Genomic DNA, 23,975 nt, shown 5'->3' with positions numbered 1-23,975 from the left:
TGATGTCTCTCTTACACTGTGACTTCTCGCTTACCAGGGCACTGCTGTTCTTCCAGCTGATGCTGGTGGTCTTCCTCTTATGTGATCTCAAATTCTCTGTTTGTGCTCTGTTACCATTTATCCCTGGGCAGTGGCTAAAACACTAAACAGCCACTCTCTCTCACCTTTCCTCTCCTTGGGGAAGGAAGGGAAAAGAAGGAAAGACTTGTGTGTTGAAATAGAAGCAGATTTAATAAAATAATAGTAATAATAAAGAGTGATACAAAGCAATACTTAGCTGCTGGAATGTGTGCTCCCAGGAATGCAAACCAGAGGATGGACACTGTGAGCAGAGTGAGTCTAGGAAAATGCAGAGGTCACAGCAGGCGTACAGAAGCCATGGGAGTGGGACCCTTCACAAGTGGTGTCCATCGAAGAAGGGCCATCCCCAGCAACTTCCCTTGTATATGGAGCATGAAGTTCATGTTATGGAATAGTTAATTGATCGACCTGGATGTCAGTCTGAGGTGCTGTCTCATTATGCTCCCTCCACAGTGCTGTCTTGCACCTGCAGCTGGACAGTTGAAATGTCCTCCATCCCCTTGGCAACAGCCAAGATGTCAGTGAGTTTTTACATTCTTTTTGTACCAAATACCAAATGCTGGAAAGCTACATGGAGAAAACATTAACTTGATCCCGGGTGCTATCTTTTTATTCTTAAACTAAATCCAAACCAAAAGACCGCTCTACCTACTAAGAAGAAAACTGACTAACTGCACGGAAAATTACCTCAGTTCAACTAACCCAGCACATGGTTGTTTCTCATTCTCCAGCTGTAGCCCCAGTGTTGCTTGTGTTATTTCCACCCTATCAAATGTGGTTTCTCAGAGACTCCTAATGGTCCATTTGTGCTTTGCTGTGTTCTTCTTCTCTTTGACCATTTTCAGATTCCACACTGTTGACCACACTTTACACAGTAACATCCTCACTGTCAGCTCCTCTATTTTCCTCTTCCAGTTTCTCTCCCTACTCCCTCACTACTTCAGTGCATCATCACAAAAACAAACAAAACCTCTACCTACTCCTCAGAAAGAGGCGAGAGAGGTGATAGACAGAACAAGTGTCAAGGTGTGATAAGATTCTGGTAGACAATATTTTTTATTCTGGACCAGCAGAGCAATTAAGGATGCTCTTGAATATTGTTACTGAATGAAACCTTCTGTGTCCTGGAAATTTCTTGGGAATACCGCTTCTTAACTACACTTCTTTTTAAGATATTACTGACCTTTGAAATGAAAATTTCCTGTGCCTCTTTCTTCTTGCTGAAGAAAACTAATTTTGTAGAAATAAGAAAATTGAATTATGGTAATATGTATTTATATTAATGGGAGAAACTCTATTATATCGAGGTCTTTCAATGTTTTTTATTCTTGTAACTCTTCATTAGATTGGAGCTTTAATTTTTTTCTGCTTTGACTTTGGTGATCTTATATGTTTGGAGTGAGCACCAGGATTTCTTACTTGTGCTGGTGCTAGAAGCAAGCTCACTGTCAAAAAAAAGCAGAAACTTGATTACAAGTTTGGAATATGTAATGAAGACAAATATTTAGGCATTCATTCATATCCCTTAAATAAGGCTTATTTCCAATTTTCATTTTTCCTGTTCTGTTCAGAGTAGAAAAATAATCATAACAACATAATTAAAAACAACCCTAAAAGATCATTGCAGAAATATGTATAATGATTTATTTAAGAAAATACGGTGAATGTAGCAAGTCTTGTTAGAAGTTTTATGTACAACCAAATACAATCATAGGTGCTTCATGGTAACTGAGTTAAAGATGTACAAGCTGAGAATGTGCACTGAAGTGTGCATATTAAACATCTGCTAAAAAAAAAAAAAAAAGGAGTGAAATAAACTGTGAAAAATCTGTTTTCAGTTGTTTTCGCTTCTAAGACATTTAGCCCTCTAGACGATATATGTAAAGTTGAATATATATCAAGGTCATTTTATTAGGGGAACCATAAAACCTAAGATATAGTATTAAAAGAAGGCTAACTATCTCTTTAACTGATTTATTCTGTTCCTTTCAGGTTCTCAATATGATGTATCGGTAGAAAGTTATGGAAATCAGAACAAAAAAAAAAAAGAGGAGAAAAGTTTCCTAAAAGTGACAGGAAAAAACTGATATGACAGGATTGCTCCTTGCTTTGCATGCTTTGAGAATAAATTTTCTTTATCAATGCGTATGCTAAAAGAATCCTTTGCTGCAGCCTCTCTCCCTTGCTGCCTGGCATTTGAGGATGAAATACATAGCTCCATTTTTCATATAGATTTGTTTAATGAGCCTGCAAAATTACTACATTTTTGACCTGTAAACCTGAAGAAAAATTACCCATCTTAGGGAAAAGCAAGCTTCACTAGCATGGCTGCAGGGGTCCTCATTACCATGTGCAACATGGCTCTTCTTACTTCAGGGACTGAAGCTGATAGTTTCCAAGGTGAGTCTCATAATGTGAATCTGGGTCCTGTATTTGATAACAGCTTAAGCCAGTTGGTTAGTGTTCTTTACATGTAAGATGAAAAAGGTGAAACCAGATAAGACTATGCCTTGTCTCCTCCGTTGCTTAGTACATTGTAGAATAAATTCAGAAAAGTGAAGCATAAGGCTTTTGCTTTATGTAGGTGTTCTCCACTTCTATGGTACCAATACAGTAAAATCACCACATATTTTCCCACCCCCTACGTACATAAAGAAAAAATAGTTCATGCTTGAGATGTAAAATTAATTTTTGTGGAGATTAGCAGCATGCTGCTATGCTGGAATTCTATTGCTTCCATAGAGATTAATTTTCTATTTCAAATTGCTAGGAGAACCGTAAAATATTTAGATACCTACGTATGTAGAAATCTTTTGTTGGTTACAATTGTGTCCAGATATAGAAGATCTGCAGTTAACTTTGTGGACTGGATCCATGCAGTTTAAAGAAAATTAAAACATCTAAAATGAATGCTGTAGAACCTTCCATATTATTTAAACTAACCTTCAGATTAAAATGAAATTAATTTGTCATTTGCCATAGTAATAAAAAGCAATGTCTTGTATTAAACCAAGGCATGGATGTAGAGTTCTATTGATCTGAAAAGCTTCCTCTCCAAGCTGAAATGGAAGACCAATACACATCTCTTGTATAACTTCTCCAGGTTTTACTAGCTCCTTTATTCTCTCAGTGGTACAATTTAGCAAAAGAAAATTTAGCACACACCCTTGAGATACATTAACATGTGGATAGTTGTGCAGAAATAGGCAAAGATAACAGATCGGACCTAATTCTTTGTAGTCTGCTTTGAACTACGGTCCATCTACAAGTGTCTTGGAGAAATTTTCCCATGGAAGGGAGAATTTCTTCCAGATTTGTGCCTGTTTAGGTAAGATTTTATTTCTGCCTTTTTGCTCCGGTATAGGAGGTGTAGGGGAACCCACATTGCTGTGACAGTTAGCTGCTACATACTTCACTAAGACTCTGGTGTCAGTGGTAGAACTTCACATAGCCTACTGATACATTTACATTTCTGTCCCCAAGAATCGCTGTTCTCCATTTGACTCCTTGACTTTCTCCTGTCCTGGCTCCCATGCACTAACCTCTCCCGTCTTAAGAGAAGTTTAATGTTTCCTGTGAATTTTCTTCAAACAAGGAGTCCATTATTTAATGCAGTGCACCCAGATGTTCCAGTTGGACTCTGGAAGGGGGTGGTGGGTGAAGGGGAAGTGAGAATCAGAACCAGTTGAACTTTCATAAATGGCTCTTCTGTTGTTATGTCTTTTGAAAACAGAGTATGTGCCCACTGTGTTCCATAAACACATGCATTGCATTAGGTACAAGCCAACACATTTCATTCAAGCACATCTAAATATTAGAGGAAAACCAGCAAGGAGTTATGGTTTCAGGGAAAAAATTAGGGGGAAGAAGAAAGAGTTCTGCCTAATTTGGTGAGTAATGACTAGATGGGTAGACATTTATTGGGTAATACTGAAAGAGCAATCAAATTTAAGTCCTCTAATTAGGAAATAGAGAAAAAAAAAAAAAAAAACAGAAGAGAAATGTATACAAAAAAAAAAAGGAGGATGTATACAGCAATAGCTGTAAAAGTATCTATTGAATTGCTCTTCATAATGAAGAGAGGGGAGCACAGTATCTGATTTACACAAGGTTCCTCTGAAGTTACAGAATGCAATAGTTGTGCCAGTGTAAAACTGGGAATTATGTTGGTGTTTGTGTGTGGCATGCTCTGCACAAAAGTTCTGAGCGTATGTTTGTAATACTTTGTTGTAAGTGGTTGTATACCCCTTTCTCATAACATTATTATGTTATCCCCACCTGCAATGAATTCAAATAAAATGTATTCATCAGTGTATATATGTATGCTGCCATATTAATAAAAATTTGCAGGATGATAGAGATTATTTTAGCTGCCTAATTCAATATGGGAAGTCAATGCGATAATAAATCATGGAACAAATTATCTTTTATCTTTAAAGATTATGGAAACACTTCTGTCAGATTTGTTTGAATGGACATACACTTTTGCATCTAGCTGTTCTGAAAGCAAATTAGTCAAACAGTTTTCCATACGGATACATTTTAATTTTCAGTTCAATAGTTACAACAGCATTTATACCTTTTAGGGGTCTTTCTTCATTTTTTGTTGTCATGTCACTCATTAAAGAAAAAAATAATTTGAAAACCCTTTAAATTCCAATATTTTAAAATTATAAATTATTTTCTTGGCTGGTAGTCTTTAAAGTTCTCATTCACAAGCCATTTCAGAAGTTTGAGAAGTAATCACGCAATCAGCTCAGCTGTAGCAATTGTCCAAGTGCACGTAATTTAATCTTCTTCTATTGTAGGCTTGGCTAAGCCAGTTTGCATTAACTCACTTTTACCATGTGTATATGCAGATAATTGCTGTGACTCAGCTGACGCTTAGGGACTCTGTGAGATGCAGTAACCTGATCAACTGCTTGAGCCCTTTTCTTTTTTTAAATATTTTTTTAAAACAGACCTAACGAAGAGTATTTTTTTTTTTTCTTTTAAAAAATACTATTTCTCATTTGATTGGACCTGGATCCATTTTTGTGTGCGTGGCCAGGTTCTGCATGTTAATTTGGGATCACAAAGTGAGAGGGTTTTTACAAAGACCCGTGTCCACAGCTGCGGCTTGTCCTGCTGTGAACAGAGAACTCAGAACTCCTCCTCGGTCGGAGACACGGGGAGCGTGAGCCCTCATCAGCGAGCTCAGCACAGACGAGCACTTTGGAGCCACAAAACAATCTCCTGCCCACAAGGGAGTCTGCAGGAAAGGGTGGGAGGTTGACGGCTTTTTGGATCTGGCCCCATTTCATCTTAATCTGCTCTGGTTCCTGATCTTTCCAAAGTCTCCCCATTGTGCGTGTGATTTCTGCTAAACACGCAGAGAAATTTTTAAGATCAAGACCATATGATACAGCAAGATTAATCTACCCTTTGGCCTTCACCTCCCTCTCCCACTGGGGGGAGAGGTTTGGTCCTACTAATTTGTCATGTTACTTTTTTTTTCCCCACCATAATTTTTTTTTCTCCTCATGGTTCACCTAAATTGAGGATTTTGGCCCAAACACTCTCAGCATATAATGAAGATAAATAGAATTCTTCATGTCCACTACATGAATTTTGAAAACATAATTGTTTATTTCACCCAGTCTCAATGTAGAGAATTTGTAACTCATTTGTAGAATATAACTGTTTTTTCACTTTTATTATATATTGTGGCTGAGTGAATCCCTGTAGGTCTGTGAAGCAGATGTGTTAGTACAGCGGGTAAAACAGCTTCATTCCTTCCCTCACTTTCTGCGATGCAGTCAAGTTTCAAATTGTTATGATATGTAGTAATTAAATATGAATAAATAAAATATCACCAGATAATGAAGCTGCAGTCCCCTATGTCATGTTAAATCATTGATGAGGTGCTTGTGAGTAGGAACTATGGCTGTTGATGTCTTCTACCTCAAAGTCTGATTAGTTTTGGGAACATTTGTGTAAATTTTTCCAGTGTCTTTGCATCAGTAGTCAGAAAAAAAAAATCTTTTAGCTCAATAAAATATATATATATAATTATATTCTCCTTCCTCATAATTCCATTATTTTCAAGTCTTCTGACATCTGAATAATAACTGAAAGTGGACCAATTTTGCAGATAACAACTATGTAATTCAGCTGTATTACCTTGTTAGATATCAGCATATAATTTGCAAGTTTGTTAGAATAAAGAGTTAGGTTTTTAGGGAGGAGATGTGGAGTACTTCTATTTATATGTATTTGGTTTTAAAGTCGTATTTACCCCATAAAAATATTAATTTCAGTGAAGGAAAGGAAATAATGAACAAAGTTAAAATCTTTGTTTGCCTTTGTCTGTTTCAAAGCAGCCCAGATGTTAATTCAGGTATTTTAGATCCCACAAATCCTACTCTGATGGAAATAAGGTATGAATTCAGTATTTATGCTCTTCTGAATATTCCTCCTGTCCCTGCGATGGCTTTCAACCCACCTAAAACATTGCTTCTGTATCTATATCTATTACTTTTATATCTATAAATATTTTAGATTTATAATACTTAATTCCAGACTTTACCATTTGCCCTGTTTTCCTTTCATCCATGAGAGGGCCATAGAATATCTATTTTATAAGTTATGAGAAAGCTGTCATATGGTTTCATTAGATGTGAATATTAGGGGAAAGAGCTCCTCTTTGAGCAGGAAGGCAATTTATGCATCAGGTTGGGTACTTTAAGAGGTGCTGCTTGTTTGGAACAGTTTGGGAAGTTGAAATGCTGCTGCTCTCCTTTAGCTCCTCACTTAGGATGTATAGTTCAGTCCATCAAGTGTTCCTTGCTTCTGGCTTTAGACCATAACTGCTGCAGAAATATTGTGGTCCAATTGCAATAAAAGGGGTGATGAGACAATCCAAGTATTTGAGGGTTTGGTATACCATGTTCTCTTGTGATTTATCATTGTATTTGCACCAGTTTATCTTTAGAACACTTTTATATTTTTTTCCATATGTCTTTATTGTTAGAACTACTTTTCGGTAAAGCAAGGTCTCTGGTACTCTGCTTTTATATGATTGATGGACTGACCTTCTGTCACATGAAGATAGTATGGAATATAATAATTAGCAAAGAAATTGGACCAGGACTGATTAGTTTTCTTCAGTACCATCTCATAATTCCTGTTACTACTACAGGTGCCCAAGTGAGATTTAAATAAACCCTCTCACACAGTCAAGCAGTCTGTTGCAGCAGCACAGAAGTTAGCATATGCTAATTTACTTTTCTGAGCTCCATTTTTGTGTAGCTACATTGCTACCAGTACTCCAGTTAAATCTAGGATGGTGCCTCCAGATCTCTACACTGCAATCATGAAGCTGGAACAAGCTGCCCAAGGAGGTTGTGGAGTCTCCTTCTCTGGAGACATTCAAAACCCGCCTGGACACATTCCTGTGTAACCTCATCTAGGTGTTCCTGCTCTGGGGCGGGTGGGGGGGGGGGAGGGAGTTGGACTAGATGATCTTTTGAGGTCCCTTCCAATCCTTAACATTTTGTGATTCTGTGAAGTAAACGTGCGTCACTAAAAAACTCCCATTTGTTCATAGTGTTCTTTCAGCATAGGCAAACACGCCTGATCTACACAACAGAGTTTTGGCATCCAGAATTACCTTTTATCTCCACAGGTTTGCATGCAGGCACATGTAAATGTAGAGTAAGCAAACAAAGCCCAGCTTGTGGCATCTAAATAGAACCACATGCCGTGAACCTCAGCCAGCAACGCAGCTGCCAGCAAAGCTTCGGCGCGCACGCATCCCAGGAGCAATGTCAGCAGCTGTGAGCCCAACAACATTGCTGGCAGTGATGTTTTCCAGTTTAAACCTGGCCCTGCTTTACATCTCTTGCCCATCTGTTTGTTTTGCATTGTGTTACATCATCCCGATTGCAATATTTAAACTATAAAATCATCGGAGGATCACATAGAGGGGGGATCTGCCTTGTGCAGGTTGCCTCAGGGAGAGCTTTCCATTCATAGGAGTTGGTGTCAGAGAAAGTGCAGAGGCTTTTTTTGTGGGAGGAACAGACATATGGGAAGCTGGGACTGACACTGACAAAACCACAGGGAGGTTAGAAGTAAATTGGAAAGTTAAGGCAAGGATGTTTTGTCTTCAAATATCTATATGTCAGTTACGAAGCGGATTTGTGATGTTCTTGAATAGTTTCTTGGGTTCCAGATACTAGTAGAATAGAAATTAGGAATTCTAGTGACAATATTTTGTCATTGGAATTGTTCCCTAAATCAGTATGTTGTGACTTTGAACAACATTGCTGTATATGTGCTTACGTTTGTGAGAAAGAAGTCATATTTTCTCTTAGAATGTCTAGACGAAAACAGGAGTATGTCCTGTGATTAAACCTGGGTTTTAAATTAACTTTTGGGTTCAGCTGTCTTTTGAATTCTTAATATTTGTTTTGTGAAAATATTCTTGTAAAAAATATATTGGAATGACTTCTCATAGGAAATTAAGTGGCTTTTTGACAATATTTATAGAAAATAAGTTAGTGAGCATTGGCTTTGCATCAGGTCTTTACTGGTAGCTGTTCCTTATCTGTTCAGAAACAGCTTTTGAGTGTTGCATTCCTTCCAAAAGTAGGAATACTCCTTTAAATATTGAATAATCTCAAACTTCTAAACGCATGGTTTAGAGAAGTAAGACTTTAAATAAAGAATGTATCTGAGAAAATTGTGGGTGAGTCACAAAGAATAATATGGCAGGACTTCTTAAATTAATTATTTTTTCATTTTTCATAGTTGCAACATGACTTCAACTCAAAAGCAGCCCAGTGTTCTGTCAACCCATATGACAGGCCTCTTTAAGTCATTAGTAGAATTTCATCTTTATTTAAAAATTAGCAATGGATATGGATCCATGTTTGAATTTCTTTAAAATTAATGGATGGGATACAGGGATAGAGATGTTTCCTGGACACCACCTTGCAGAACAAAAAATTACATGGGTCAAGGAATTAAAAAAACAGGAGACCCCTAGAAAATATTCTTGATTACTGCATTGTTAGGCTTAGCATACTTTGTCAATCATAGTAATGGCTTCCATTTCATGGAAGAAACTCAAACTGGATTTATCTAATATCATCTAAGTTTTTGCAACTCAGTAGTGAAATAATTTTACAAAAAATACTCTAAAAACAATGATCCACTGAAATGTTAGATACTATCATAAATGATACCTGGAATTTTGTAAGGTAGAATGCAAAGCATGGATTCCAACAATAACCTGAATGTGTATAAATATAGTCTTATCGATGCATAGTTAGCACTCTTCCTGTCCCCTTTTGCCTACCCACTACTTGTTATCATTTAAGCATATTAAGCTGTGATCCTTGCTTTGAATGTTCACAATCCAGACTGCTTCAGAAGATGGTGTGAACTAATGTGTTTTCAGTTGCTCGTTTTTGTTTGTTTGTTTGTTTCTTCTTTTTTTTTTTTTTTTTTTCTTAATGACAGCTTTTTTTGAACTGGGCTAGCATGTGTGACGTTTTGTTTTGTTTCATCTGGACATGCCTATATATGGGCTTAAGAATGAAAGATGTGTTTCTAGACCAGGCTGAGTTGGGGAAGATGTAGATAGAGCCATACCTCAAACAGCTCTAGTGTCACAAAATCAGTTTGTATCTGTCCAGTGAGAGTAAAAAATGATGCAATCCATGAAGTTGGTAAGAAACTTCTCTCAGCATTAATTTCCATCATATAGTTCATTTGTAAGGAATGTACATACATCTCAATGCTATGAGAGTATGTAGGCCAACAAGATTCTGAATTGTCTGTGAAGGAGAAAGTCTGAGTTTTTTTGAGAGAAATCAATTCTGCTAATGCCCCGTGGCAAGAAATTCTTAAAGCCAATCAGTCTGGCTTCTGAAGACAAATAAAAGATTTATGTCTTAATGGTCACCCCACTCAGGAAATGATAATGATTTTAATTCATCCATTAAGCAAGGACTTTTCCCTTGGTAAAATGTTCTTGGACTTTCAGTCAGTTTTACATTAGGGTGCCTCTCTTCCTTTTATTATCTTTCACCTGAATACAGACAGAAGTGCTGACACTGGAAAAAACAAAACTTTTTAGTACCTTCAATGAGTCATACTAGGCAGATTTAAACAAAAGAATCATAGAAGGGATTTGAGAGGTCCCGAGGGAGGACCTTTTGTACCTAAATTGACTTTACAGGTTTCTGGCTAACCTGTCTATGTGAAGTTGTAGTTAGGGAAATTTAACAAATTCTAGTAAATGGGGTTACATCAGGCAGGTGTCCAGTCATTAGGGGGGTTCCACAAAGAACCTTCAATGTCTTCATAAATGACTTGGACACAGGACTTAAGGGAATACTAAATAAGTTCACTGATGACACTAAATTGGGAGGTGCTGTTGATACTCTTGAGGGCAGAGAGGCCCTGCAGAGGGATCTGGACAAATTGGAGAACTGGGCAATCACCAACCACATGAAGTTTAACAAGGGCAAGTGCTGGATTTTGCACCTGGGACATGGCAACCCTGGCTATACATACAGACTGGGGGATGAGATGCTGTAGAGCAGCTCCATGGGGAGGAAACTGGGGGTTCTGGTCAACGGCAAGTTGAACATGAGCCAACAGTGTCCCTGGCAGCCAAGAGGGCAACCGTGTCCTGGGTGCATCCAGCACAGCATTGCCAGCCGGGCAGGAGGTGATTATCCTGCTCTGCTCTGCGCTGGTGCGGCCTCACCTGGAGCACTGTGTGCAGTTCTGGGCAATACAGGATGAAAAGGATGTAAAGCTACTGGAGAGTGTCCAGAAGAGGCTATGAAGTTGGTGAAGGGTTTGGAGAGGAAGCTGTATGAGGAGCAGCTAAAGTCACTTGGTTTGTTTAGTATGGAGGAGACTGAGGGGAGACCTTATCACAGTCTACAGCTTCCTCACAAGAGGAAGAAGAGGGGCAGTTGCTGATCTCTTTTCTCTGGTGACCAGTGACAGAACCCAGGAAAACATCAGGAAGGTGTGCCAGGGGAGGTTCAGGTTAGACATTAGGAAAAGGTTCTTCCCCCAGAGAGTGGTGGAGCACTGGAACAGGCTCCCCAGGGAGGTGTCACGGCCCCAAGCCTGACAGTGTTCAAGAAGAGACTGGACAACACCCTCAGACACATGGTGTGAACTGTGGGGTTGTCATGTGCAGGGAACAGGTGTTGTGGGTCCCTTCCAACTCAGGACATTCTATGATTCTATGTCCCAGTACTTCCTTATCCTTGCAGTTAAAAAATGTGTTTCCTCATATCTGAATTAATCTACCTTTTAGAAACTTAACATCACTCTTCTTTGTCCTATTTGTGATACAACCAACAATAGGAATTTATTCTTTCTTCCTTTTGGCAGTCTTTTAGGTATTGGAAGTGCTATTTTGTCTCATCACTTCTGCACTAAGGATCCCAGTTATATTAGTTATCCTTCATTGGTCATGTTTGCCAGAGTTGTGATCTAAACTGTCTGAAGGTAAAAGTTTGGTTTCTAAATGGGATACACAAAAGTGCATTTGTTGTGTTAGCTAACATTTCAGTAGCCATGAGAAGCACAGAAGCACTCAGGTGTCCTCCGGAGAGTGCTCCTGTTCATACCAAGCAGGATGATGATTCCTTTTACTGCAGTAGTTTGCTTCAGATGCAGACTCACTGCAAAACTTACGACCCTGTGTTCAGACATGCTTCTCCAGTTTTCAGGATTCTTCCAAATATCATTTATGTTCTTCTACAATGCTTACAGCTTTACCTATGGTAGTGTCATCTTCAGATTTAAAATGCTTACTTAGCTTATTAATAAAATATTGACTAATACCAGGCTCAGAAACAAAGCCCTGGTAAGCTCCTCTCTCTGCTCATACTATCCTAGTTGGACAGTAAACCATTGACAACTACTCTGGTTTTCCAACACCCAACTTAAAAGCAGTTTCTGTAGATGGTATTTTTATAAGTTGTGGCTTTGGTTTCAAAATCCTGATTAGAAAAATTTTATTCTCGAATGTGCTCCTCTGTTATCCTGTTATATGAAGGCTACTTTGACACAGTTTGCTCCTCACAAAACAATTTAGACTACTCTATATAATTTTAATATCTTCTAAGCTTTAAATCGTGTGTTTCCTTTATTGTTTTGTATTCTCACAGAATCATAGAATGGTTGAGGTTGAAGTGACCTCTGAAGGTCACCTGGTCCAGCCCTGTGCTCAAGCAAGTCTGCCAGGAACCAGGTGCCCAAGATCATGTCTAGATGACTTTTGAATATCCATAGGGCTGGAGATTCCACCACCTCCCAGAGCAACCTGTGCCAGTGCCCAGTCACCCTCAGGGTGAAAAAGTGTTTTCTGATGTTCAGAGAGAACCTCCTATGTTTCGGTTTGTGCCCATTGCATTTGATCTTGTCAAAACTGAAAGAAGCCTGTGTGTCTCTTCTTTATACTCTCCCTTTGGATAATTTTTTTCCATAATCTCCAGTTAGGCTGACTGTTCTGCAATTCCTAGTTTTCTAATTTGTCACAGCTTTAAATATCAGCACTTAATTTGACTTTTTCTAGTCTCTTGCAACTTTACTTGTCCTTCACAGTTTTCAAAAAGTAGCGTCTGGTAGCTCATAGATTATGTCAGGTGTGTCCCTAAATATTGTTCACATCTAGCTCATTAAGGACTCTGTCTAACCTCGTCCCTTTTTTGTGTGTCTTGTCTTCTAATCTTGTTGTTGCTAAAGTTATGTTATCTGCCTGATTGCAGTTAGTCTTTTTAATGAAAAAGGAAACAAAAAAATTAAACAGTTGGCTTCTCATATTAATCTGTTTTTAATGGATAGTTTATGTATCCTTTTTTGTGCAAGACTCCTTGCTAATTTAACTAATTAGCTGTGTAAGTACCATGGGCATTTGGTTTGTGTTTAACCACTGTGACTATAATATTTATCCCAGTATAGTGCATTTTGTTTCTTTGAAGAAAAAAAAAGAAGCTTTTAAAACTTAATGTCGCACAACAAAGTTATTAGACTGATAAATGCATTAAAAATATGCAGATTTACTTGAGGAAAACTTCAAAGAGAAATAAATAGGCCATTCAGTTTATATACATATTTTCTCCCTCACCACAACTCAGTTACATGGAAAAATCTGTAGCTTCAGGAGACCTGATTAAAATGTGTTAAAAGTTAACTGGTTTGAATGGATGTTTTTCAGCGATACTTTTAGCTGGCACTTTCCATGTGAGGCCAATGTTCTGCAAATGCAGATTTTTAGTTTTCTACCCATGGAGACGCCTCAAGCTTGTAAACTTCGAAAAGAGTCATTTGGAAGATGGTCGAAAATAAGTGATGCTCTTCAGAAAGCAAGTAGTAGTAGCAAAAACCCAGAATTTGTTGAACTGCAACATTGTCACTTCTCTTAGGCTAGAATAAAAATAAAAATTAAAAAAAAAAAAAAAGTAGAATGCCTGTGTACTTGATGCTTAGGATGATGTTAATATTTACCATATGGATTGGATAGGAGGTCTGTTTATTCTCAAAGTAAAGAACAAGATGATTTTTAATAGGTACTGTCACAAATTCTACCTCTTGTCCTGGACAGGAAAGCAAGCCATTGATCTTGCTGAACAGATAGATAAGTAAATACTAATGAATTTGTACCATCCTGCATGAATAAAACAATGCCAAGAAAAATGCCACCCAAATTGTGCATATAAAGTAAGGCACTTGAGTGATGAATTTTTCCCCTGACTTCACCAAGGGTATTTGAGGGATATCTGCTGTTACGGCATATGCCCAGTCAACAAGCTTTTGTCACAAAATGAAGAGAAAGCGATAAGCAAAGGCAGGCCACATTTCTTTGTTTCATGAACAGTAATGCTGAGGCCATACATAAAAATAATATAGTTGATCAACAGTTGCAATCAACTGTGTCATCTTAAGCATTTCCAGTTAAAAGTAACTTTCTGATATTTTGGCCAGTGCAGCTAGTGTGAGAAACCTGCAGAAGGAGGGGAAGGGTCCTGAATAGAGGGGCAAACTATTTATATCAGCATGGGAACACCTGGAGTGAAGTATAGTCAGCAGCGATAATTAAAATCTCTGGAAGTGAAGCAGAGTATGTGACAAGACACACAAGACATACATGTCAAAGATTATATATGTACTAGCAGTGCGTGTTAGCTAATGACAAATAAAATTCCTCTTTCAACTTGGTCTTCAAGTTTCTTAAAACTAATTTTTGATAATGCAAAGATCAGATTCTGAAATTAATATTTTACACATGCACATTCATTCACATGGATTCGGTAGGAAATATTTCAGATTCATTTAGGCAAGCAGGTTTTGAAGATGCTTTCTAATTTTGTCTGCCTACAAATGCAGAGTTAGAAAATGATTAGAAATTGTGCCTTGTCAGAAAAGCTGTTGCAGTGATGAAGAATGTTTTTTAACTCCTTATTATCACTAGAGTGGGCTAGAATTTTTCATGATAGCAGATTCCTTCTCTGTTGAAAAGTAAACTTTAACATCACAGAGATATAGCTAAAATATTAGCATGGAGGTTGTGAGATGATTCTGACAAAAAAGGTTAGCAGTTGGAGAAGAGAGGAAGATAAAATCTGCTCATAAGATCATGAAATGCAGCAAAAATCTTGTGTTCTTGTTTGCATTGAGTAAAAGAGCCCATACTCACCCATAGTGCTTCTAGTTAGGATATGTTCAAGAGTCCTCTAAATCTATAATTTATATCTGGTCGTTCATGAGTGATTTTCATCATTTGTAACTTACAGGTTCCTAAGATAGGTCACGGAAATGAACATGTTCCGTTGACTGCAGAAGGATCATGAGGTGAATAGTGATAGTAGTGATAATACATAAATTCATTAATTCCTTCCTTATTTCTAATTTGGAAGGCATTTTTTTGAGTAGTACATACATCTGAAAGCATTCTTAGGTTGGGTGAAATTATATGGGTTCCTAAAAGCTTGCAATTTTATTTATTTTGTTGATTTGCAAAAAGGCATAGCTGGGTTTAATTGTTCATATTTTATTGTATGTACCTTTTGCCTTGTCATTGAATACTTATCCCAGTTTCAGAATTAGAGAATGGCTTTCCACATGAAAGAAAATCTCCCTTTTTCTATATTTTATACCCCAGTCAAAGCACGTTTCTTGGCAGAAAGAAAAAAAAAAAGAAATTTAGCAATTTTCTACCACAAATATTCGGCACACAGTTGAAGCAGATGTTATTCCTAATCTTTATCGTGAGTGGAGAACTGGTGTACTGGTAGGTTGGCAGTGGGTTGGACTAGATGATCTCCAGAAGTCCCTTCCAACCTTAACCACTCTGTGATTCTCTAAGAAAAAAAAAAAAATAATAAATTGTCTCAAAAAAAAAGAGACAGATATCTTAGTGCATGTGATAAAACTTTAGGATTTTATATTCTATGCATACATCACTGTCCATCTGCATCAGGAACATATTGACTGGGAAGACATGCAGAACTGAAGTAGGCACAACCAAGATAATAAAAGATTTGAAAGTACTTACACCTCTGTGAAACATCCTATATCTCTTTCATTTCTGGAAACTGTATGATAGTTACCCTTTGGAAGATGTTGTCATTACAATTCACAGCTGCCACTGATTCATCAGCAGGATTGGTTGAATTGCAGTATATATCAGTGCCCCTAGACAGGATGGCACCATTTTCCTTTTGCTGAAGAGAGTGAAACTTAGTTCTACAAATACAAGATTACTGGTTTTAATTGAAGGCATGAATGCAACTGAAAAGTAAAATCTTATTAGCTGCATTAAGAATTAGCAACATGGAACGAATTCCTCTTAACATTAAAAACTGAAATTAGTATTACATTAGGGGTGACGATCTACTGATTGGCCTGCGGACATTGCTGGTGAGGCTAATGTCTTTAAGCAGCAGTAAAAGGTACCAGCCTCAGGCTGACAGTGAAGTGGCTTACCGACCACCACAAACATCCCTGATCCTCCCTCCCTGCTTATCTGTAGGATACAGCTGTTGCTGAAATCAAGTTAAATATTCTTGTCTTAGAGAAACAGATTGGCAGGGATACCAAAAAAATAAATATCCCCTACATACAGACCTCAAAAAAAGCAACAGACAGCAGAGAGTGATATTTTAGGCTGGTAAGAACTCATGAGGGCCATACAGCCAACTTCTGAGTAGCTGACAAGTCAGCCTTTTTGATCTCCTAGTAATTTAGATAACTTCTCACAGTCTTCTCTAGAAACACATAAAATTTGCTCATTTTATGACACATTTATTGCAGATTAGTTACTCTCTACTGCTTTCTTGCTATTGTAAAATCTAATGAACATTAGAAGCTAATGAAACATTTTGGAAATGGAACATCACAGAGCTGGAGACTGGAGGCGTTATGATTCTGCATGTTAGCATCCCTTAATTACCTCATGCTTATATTTCATACATTTGACAACAGGAAGAATCAAGAGCTCACAAGTAAATATGTTGAGGTTCCTTCTAGTTGTACCAGTTCCTATTGCTCATTGACACCACCGTGCAATGTCAGAAACTTCATGTTCTTTATCTTTTCCCTACGGAGTCTCAACGATGTCAAATTGTAGCCTTGGGATATTGCCCTCTTTTTCTCAGCCTTAGTGTTGTTAATGTCCATTAAATGCCTCAGACCTCTGTGGTAATATTCCATGCTATAAAGAGACTGCAGTGTTAAATTGTTAGTCTCGCTGCCGATAGTCTGTACTTCTGTCTCCTACTTTGTAGTTCTGTCTGTAGTTACACAATAGAACATCTTATTGCAAGATGTTTTGGCTGGAAAAACATCCTTATTTATCCAGGAAAGTTGGAAAGCAATAAAGCCTGTGATCAGACCATAAAGTTGACCTTTTTTTTGCTTCAGGTTATATGGGTATCATCATTTTGTTCCTTTAATCTTAGTTGATAGTGAGAGGAAGGACAGAGGTTTTGTGATACACTTCTTGCCTGACTGAACATACTACAGAAACACCTGGTGTTTTCTTCTTGACTGAACATGCTCACATGAGTGAGAAAGGCAGTATAACTCTCTTCTGTCAGGAGTTCAGATCTATTTCTGATATAGTTTTGGCATCAAAAGAAAATCAGGGAAAAAACAGTCTTTTATTTCATGGCATACTAAGGACCTGTTGTATGCTTATCAGAATAGTGTTGATGAGGAAAAGATATGTATTTATTTTCTTACCAGTGTAGATTCTGTGTAGAAAATACGGGTTTAAAAAGCATGCATTTTTGTTTTGTTTTCCCTTCCTCTTTATGTAAACAGTGATTTCCTACAGCAACAGGCAGATTATGGTAGTGTCTTAGAGGAGACAAGCAGTGGTTACTGAGTGGGATCTTTGCCTGCAGTAAAATTTTATTTTCCAAACTAAATGTGACAACAGAATTGCATACATAAACTGTTCATGGGAGCTGAGACCTATTTGCTACAAGCAGCATGGTTACCTTCTATCCATGACTGGAAATTCTTTTAGGCTCTCTAACTAGTATTGCCACAGTCTTTAAAGGCGTGAGTTCCCAGACCCTGGTGTGTGCAGCGCTGAAGGTTTGTGCATATGCTGTAGCCCATGTCATTTATGAATAAACTTGTAAACTCATAGGAAATGTGACACTTCACAATATTTACTTTGGGATTCACGGTGGTGTTTGATCAGAGAAAATATATGCTCATTTAAACTACAGTCTTAAAACTTCATGACCTGCAAATTAGTTTTGAGAAAAAAAAATAAATTGTGTCAAAGAAGTTAATAACAGAGCTTGAAAGGGTTTGTACAAATGGAAAAACAGGGAAAGAGAGAAAATTTCTGTGGCAGAGGCTGAAGAGAGAGTTGCCCTGACAGTGAAGAGTGCCAAGAGCATCCAGGGCTGTATGAACACAAGCAGAGCCAATAAAGACAGAGAAGTAATTAGTCCCCTCTGCTCAGCACATGCGAGGCCACGCCTCGAATACTTTGTCCAGTTTCAGGCCCATCAGTTCATGGAAAACATCACTAAATTAGAGGAAGTTAGAGAAAGATCATCATGGTGGTGGAAGGCTGGAGCTCTTGTCCTGTGAGGAAAGGCTGATGGAACTGGACTTGCTCAACGTGGAGATGACTTCACACAGAGCTACCAGAACCCCCCAGCACCTATGGAACAGCATCTCTTCTCCATCAAGAACATGGAGTCAGGCTTCTCACAGTGTTGCATGGTAGGAGGATGAGAGATGATAGGAATAAATTGAAACAAGAGGTTTAGACTGATGTAAAGGAAAACATTTTCATTGTGATGGCAGTCAGGCACTAGAATGGGTTTTCCCAGGGAGGCTATGTAGACTCCATCATTGCAATTTTCCAGAAAAAAACTAGACAAAGCCCTGAGAATCACAAAATGATTGAGGTTGGAGGAGGCCTGTGATCCAAACCCCCTGCTAACACAGGGTTACCTAGAGCTGGTTGTCCAGGACCATGTCCAGACAGCTTTTGAATGAGATTTCACAATGTCTCTGAATAACCTGTTCTAGTTCAGACAGATCCTCCTGTGTTTTCAGTTTATGCCCATTGACTCTTGTCCTGTCACCAAACACTGCTGAAAAGAGCCTCACTCCATCTTCTTTGCATGATCCCTTAAAGTATTTGTATACATTGATTAGATTCCTCCTGACTCTTCTTCAGACTGAACAGTTCCAGTTCCCTCAGCTTTTCCTCATGTGGGAGGTGCTCCTGTCACTTCATCATCACCATATGATCATCTATGTTTCTACTTTAGTAGTGAGAGATTTTATGTACAGCTAGCTGTGAGAGGTGGCTTCCTCATGGGATAATATGCCACTAGTATAGGGATACTCAAATAACAGTTCATGGTAGCCCATAAGGACAATTTGCAGACTGTTCCTAACATCACCCTTTCTAAGGAGCCTGTTAGTAGTGAGGGGTGGTAAATTGCCCTGGTGGGTGCAGCCACCTGGCAGCCTCTCTCTTTCCCAGAAGTGGTAGTAACCCTCTGCAGAGGTGCAGTTATCCTCTGCAGTTCACGTCACCCGCACTGTGCTTGCCCATGTGTGACAAACCCCAGATGAAGAAGAATGACCTTTTATTAATTATTTTATTCTAATTTCTGAACATGTTGAGTGAAATGATAACAGGGTTATCTTGAGTATTGTCCTAGACAGCACTGTATCCGTAGGATAGAAAGATAACCAGGACATACATTGAGTTGCCTCCTCTTTCCTTTTGTACCACTTTCTGCCTGTTCCTTTCTAACACGATGAAGGAAAATACACATTCAAATGCAGAATCTTATCTCTAACCCCATTCTAACTGTGGGTGCTTATAAGGTATTCAAAGTACTTGAATGAGTATGAATACTTACAATAAGATAAGAGTTAAGGTTTCGTGCATAGCATAAATTTCAAGGGAGGGATATAGATTTTTTTTTTTTCTTTACATATTGGAAACAGAGGAAACTTTTTACAGAGTAAAATAAATTACAGAAAGTTTTATATTACAGAAATGCTATTTTCCTCCTAAACTCTTAGGCTTTTCTACTAAGCAAATGACTATGGTCTAACACTCTTAGCTTGATTGGACCATTATACTTTAGTCTTTTTGTTTGTTGACCCTTTGAATATCCAGTTCCCTTCTCGACTGATTGCTGTAAATGGGGTCCACACTGGGATTATGTCATAGTTTTACAAGATCAAAGAAGTTGGCTGTTAGGTGTTTGGTCATTTTAAATCTTTGTTTACAAGAAAGGTAAAGAACTGGTTTGCATTTGACATGTATAGATGGTTTCTGGAACAGACATTTATGCTAATACATCAATGTAAGATTCCTGCTGTAATTACGTAGTGGAACCTAATTGAAAGCTTTCATCTGATTCCTCTTGTTTTGAGTTGATAATTTCCTCTTACAACAGAGTAAATGTTTTTCTCTGTTTCTACTAGTTGTTCAGTGTAAAATGAGAATAATCACCAATGAATCACATAAAATGTCAACAGAAAGAAATTACCTGCTATTGGTCATTAGGAAGGTGGGAGAGTTTGGGAAGAAAAGCTTTGGGGAAACCAAGGCATTTCTCTGGCCCTCTCAGCTGTGCTCAATGTTCCCTCAGTAATGCATCAGTTCTTGCTTCCATTTCTTTGAACAGCTTGATGAAAGACAAACAGTTAGGGCAGCCAAGAGAAATACACTTCATGACATCATTCTCTGGTGGATATGTTTAAGTTAATCAGTTATGCTCAATTTTATTTCTATGTTCTCTAATCTGTCTAAAATACGTTACAGGCTCCACTGATCATCTGTGAAGACTAAATAATGTGCAGGCTTGTACACGATATTTCCTGACTAGGGAGAAAACATTCTTGTTTATTTCTCTTAACCTATGTTGAGGAACTTTAACCATGGGAAGAAAAGGGGGAAGAGGTCTGATACAGAACTAGATGTTTACTGATATATTTTTAAACAAGTCAAGTGTACTGACATCGTCAGGTGAAGACAGCGTAAACACTGCTGCAGACTGCTAATTGTGTATTGGCTAAGAAGTGGAAATACCTTTTTTTTTTCCCTTACTGTATAATGTCTGGTGATTAATTTAGTATCTGTTATGAGTGCAAGACATCAGTGTTACGCACACAAAGTTCTTTCATCCTCAGGCCAAGAACCATTTTTCAGGTGTAATGCAAGAATGCCTACAGAGCTGTGTGGGTGTATATAAACTCTAACCTGAACATCTTGCAGTGTTCTCAAGTGGGAGGGTAATTTCGCCTCTTCATTGATTTTACTGATGTCTCTTATGAGCAAGTAGTGCCATTTCCCTCAACCTGTGATGAATTGCGTGTGCTATACAATGTGGGCTGTTGCTCACCAGAGGATTAAGCAGGAGCAACAAACCTGCTTCACTTTCTTGAAACCTTTCATGAGTGACAGACACCTGCGTCATCTCATACAGTCTTAACATTTTGATATATAAAAGCAGTCTTCCGGTTCTTCTAGAGGAGACTGCCTAGGTTGACAAAAATGCTTACATTGCATTTGGATCGTTTACAAAAAAGCCACTGCATTACTTGTGCTGAAATCTTCAAAAGCAAATAAATTTTATCTGTAGTCTCAGCGCTGTTAAATTAAGCTGTCCTAAGTACCTGCAGTAACCATGGTATCTAGAAGTCTAGATTACTGCAGCAGTTCTTTGTCTGGGATGTGGTACATACTGTACTTGGATTTTAATGGAGCCATTTATACAGATTTTATATTTTCCCATAAAACTCCTCAACATGAATGAAAACAAGTGTGGGCTAAGTGTTTGTGCTTTTCAGTGCTCTTTCTGTTACAGAATCTTGCTGACTTTCTTAATTGCTAACTTATGCAGTTTTTTTTTCTTTTAGAATGTCGGGTGGTGAAATCCACTTCCTATACCAAAATAGCTTCGACTTCACGTAGGAGCACCACCAAGAGCCCGGGCCCATCCCGACGCAGCAAGTCTCCTGCTTCTACCAGCTCAGGTAAAGCAAGCAAGAATTCTTTCTTAACAGCAGCAACCAATCTGTTTCAATACAATTGGCAATATGCTTAAAATTCCACGTTTCTGTGGAAAAACATTGTATGAATGAAATAGTTGATGGTAAAAATTCACTTGTTTTCTCAGTTGCATCTAAGATGAAGTGTCTTCCCAAAACAAAAGAAGTTTTCAGTGTTTTATAGATCTTACTCTGGCATTACCATAATTCGTTTTACTTTATTTCCATGCATGATTTTGCTGGCAGTACCTAAAGACTGACAAAACCAGGAATTCTTTGTACTAGGAACTGAATAAGTACGGTGTAGAAAGTAGTCCAAGTTACACAGTGTAGGGTCTGTGTCTGCACAAGGTTGATTTCACAGTCATTTACATTTTGTTTCTGACGGAGTTAAGAGGCAGCAGTGAGGAAAGGATAGGATTGGGGAGGAGAAAGGGCTAAAAAACAATACAATTACATATGTGAATGTGAGGTGCAAAGATAGCTGAGGAAGAAATATGTCAGGGTTGACCTAACAAGCCAGTGGTACAGGCCGGAGAGGACACAGCTAAAAGATTTAAAAGTTCTCTCTGAAGGCCTTGCTTTGGCTGACTTTGCAGCTGCTCCCACTAAATGGTCTATGACTAGTTCCCCCCTGCAGCTTTTTCCCAAGCAAAACAAATAAATAAACAAAAAAAGTGCATTAGATATTTTGCCAGTAGTGGTGCCAGAAAGTACAAACAATACTTGGTGTGGGCCAGTTGAGTGGATCCAGCATTTGCAGTATTGCTTGTGAAGTGGATTTTGCAAGAGGCAAAGATTAGAGCTTCTGAAAGCCACCTCACTCCTGCCATAAGCCTTCTACCAGCAGGAAAGCAAGCATCATTATGGGACCTGCATCCAGCACCATAAGCCCTTCATGGGAAGGTGGTGAACAGAATGACCCCAGGCTTCCTAGCTGGTTTCAAAGAGGAGAGGCACGGACCATCATAAGAAGACTAAGCTGAGAAGAAAACCATCCTTGCTCAGGGAAGGAGGAAAGTGGGAGAGACACAGTGAGAGACAGAGGTGTGGATGTGGGTAGCAGAGCTGGGAGGCAACGTGCCTTCTTCACATCCTAAGAACAGCTGAAATAGCGAAACCTGAAAAGAAGTAATGGGAGGAAGCATAGCTGTGAGGAACAAACTGAGAGTAGCTATTTCTTAGAAAAATACTAAGTAGCTTTCTTTGTAGCTAGGTGGAACAGAGGTAAAGTAAATTTTAGCAATGGAGGCCCTGTTTGGTGTGTGAATGTTATGAACTCCTTCTGGTTTGGTTTGGTTTGGTTTATTTATTTTTTTTTTCTAATGAATATTCATTTAGGAGTACAGGTAATGGACACTGAACTGTAGATGGACATTTCTATGAGGAATAACTGTCCTGCTATGCATAACAGATGTTTCTGACATTGGACTAGCAACTTTTTTGCCATGTTGACTGTGTGATGCTTTGTTGATTTTGGTCCTGAGAGAAATAGTATTGTTTTTAATTAAACACACAGGAGAAGTGTGAGTAAATCTTATTTTCCTGAATTTCAGTTTTTGCAGGGTCTGAGCAGAATAGCATTATGTGTTTAATCACTGCAAAAGATCAGGAGATTATTTTACAGCTTGTGAAAAACAGGAATGTCTTCATTATGCTACAAAACCAAATACATCATATCATTACATTTATAACAAGAAAAGAAACAGTGTCATGAAAATATTGAAAAAGCAAACTATTTTGGATGGTTCTGCGCTAATGACAGGTTTACCCATCTTAAAAATATCTTATGTAAAAAAAATAAATTTACAAGAAATAGGCACATACTAGTTAGTTGAAAGATGGTCCATGTCTTTGTCTATGTGACATAGTCATATGAACACTGTAATTAGGATTTTCTTAGAGAAAGACACTGGACAAAGCCCTACAGGAATCTATAGGATGGTGACAGAGGAGCCTGTCAACCAGTGAAAAACTGGCTGGGCAGCAGGGCTCAAAGTGTTGTAGTGAATGGGGCTGCATCTGGCTGGTAACCAATTGCCAATGGTGTTCCTCAGGGCTTGATTCTAGATCTGGTTCTTTTCAATAAATTTATCAACACTCTGGATGCAGGAGTTAAATGCACCATTAACAAGTTTGCTGGTGATACAAAATTGGGAGGTGCTGTTGACTCTCTTGAGGAACAAGAGACCTCACAGAGGGATCTAGCTAGATTGGAGCATTGAAAAATTATTAATGGGATGAGATTTAACAAGTCCAAGTGCCAGATTCTGTACCTGCGATGGAGTAACACAGGGCACAACTATAAGTTGGGAGGGGAGTGG

At 38.3% G+C, this 23,975-nt stretch overlaps 1 protein-coding gene across 4 annotated transcripts in view; it reads left to right on the top strand.

The window, feature by feature from the left end:
- DCLK1 (doublecortin like kinase 1) overlaps positions 1-23,975 on the top strand; it is a 246,495-nt gene that overhangs the window by 144,167 nt on the left and 78,353 nt on the right. For all 4 annotated transcript variants that reach the window (XM_065829652.2, XM_065829641.2, XM_071804870.1 and 1 more), the window contains exon 5: positions 21,520-21,636. In XM_065829652.2, coding sequence (XP_065685724.1) covers positions 21,520-21,636 — 117 coding nt within the window. The remainder of the gene's footprint in view (positions 1-21,519; positions 21,637-23,975) is intronic.

Source organism: Patagioenas fasciata, chromosome 1, assembly GCF_037038585.1.
Source record: "Patagioenas fasciata isolate bPatFas1 chromosome 1, bPatFas1.hap1, whole genome shotgun sequence".
Taxonomy (NCBI): Eukaryota; Metazoa; Chordata; class Aves; order Columbiformes; family Columbidae; genus Patagioenas; species Patagioenas fasciata.
Note: the sequence above shows the minus strand (reverse complement) of the source record. Positions and strands in the feature narration are given on the sequence as shown.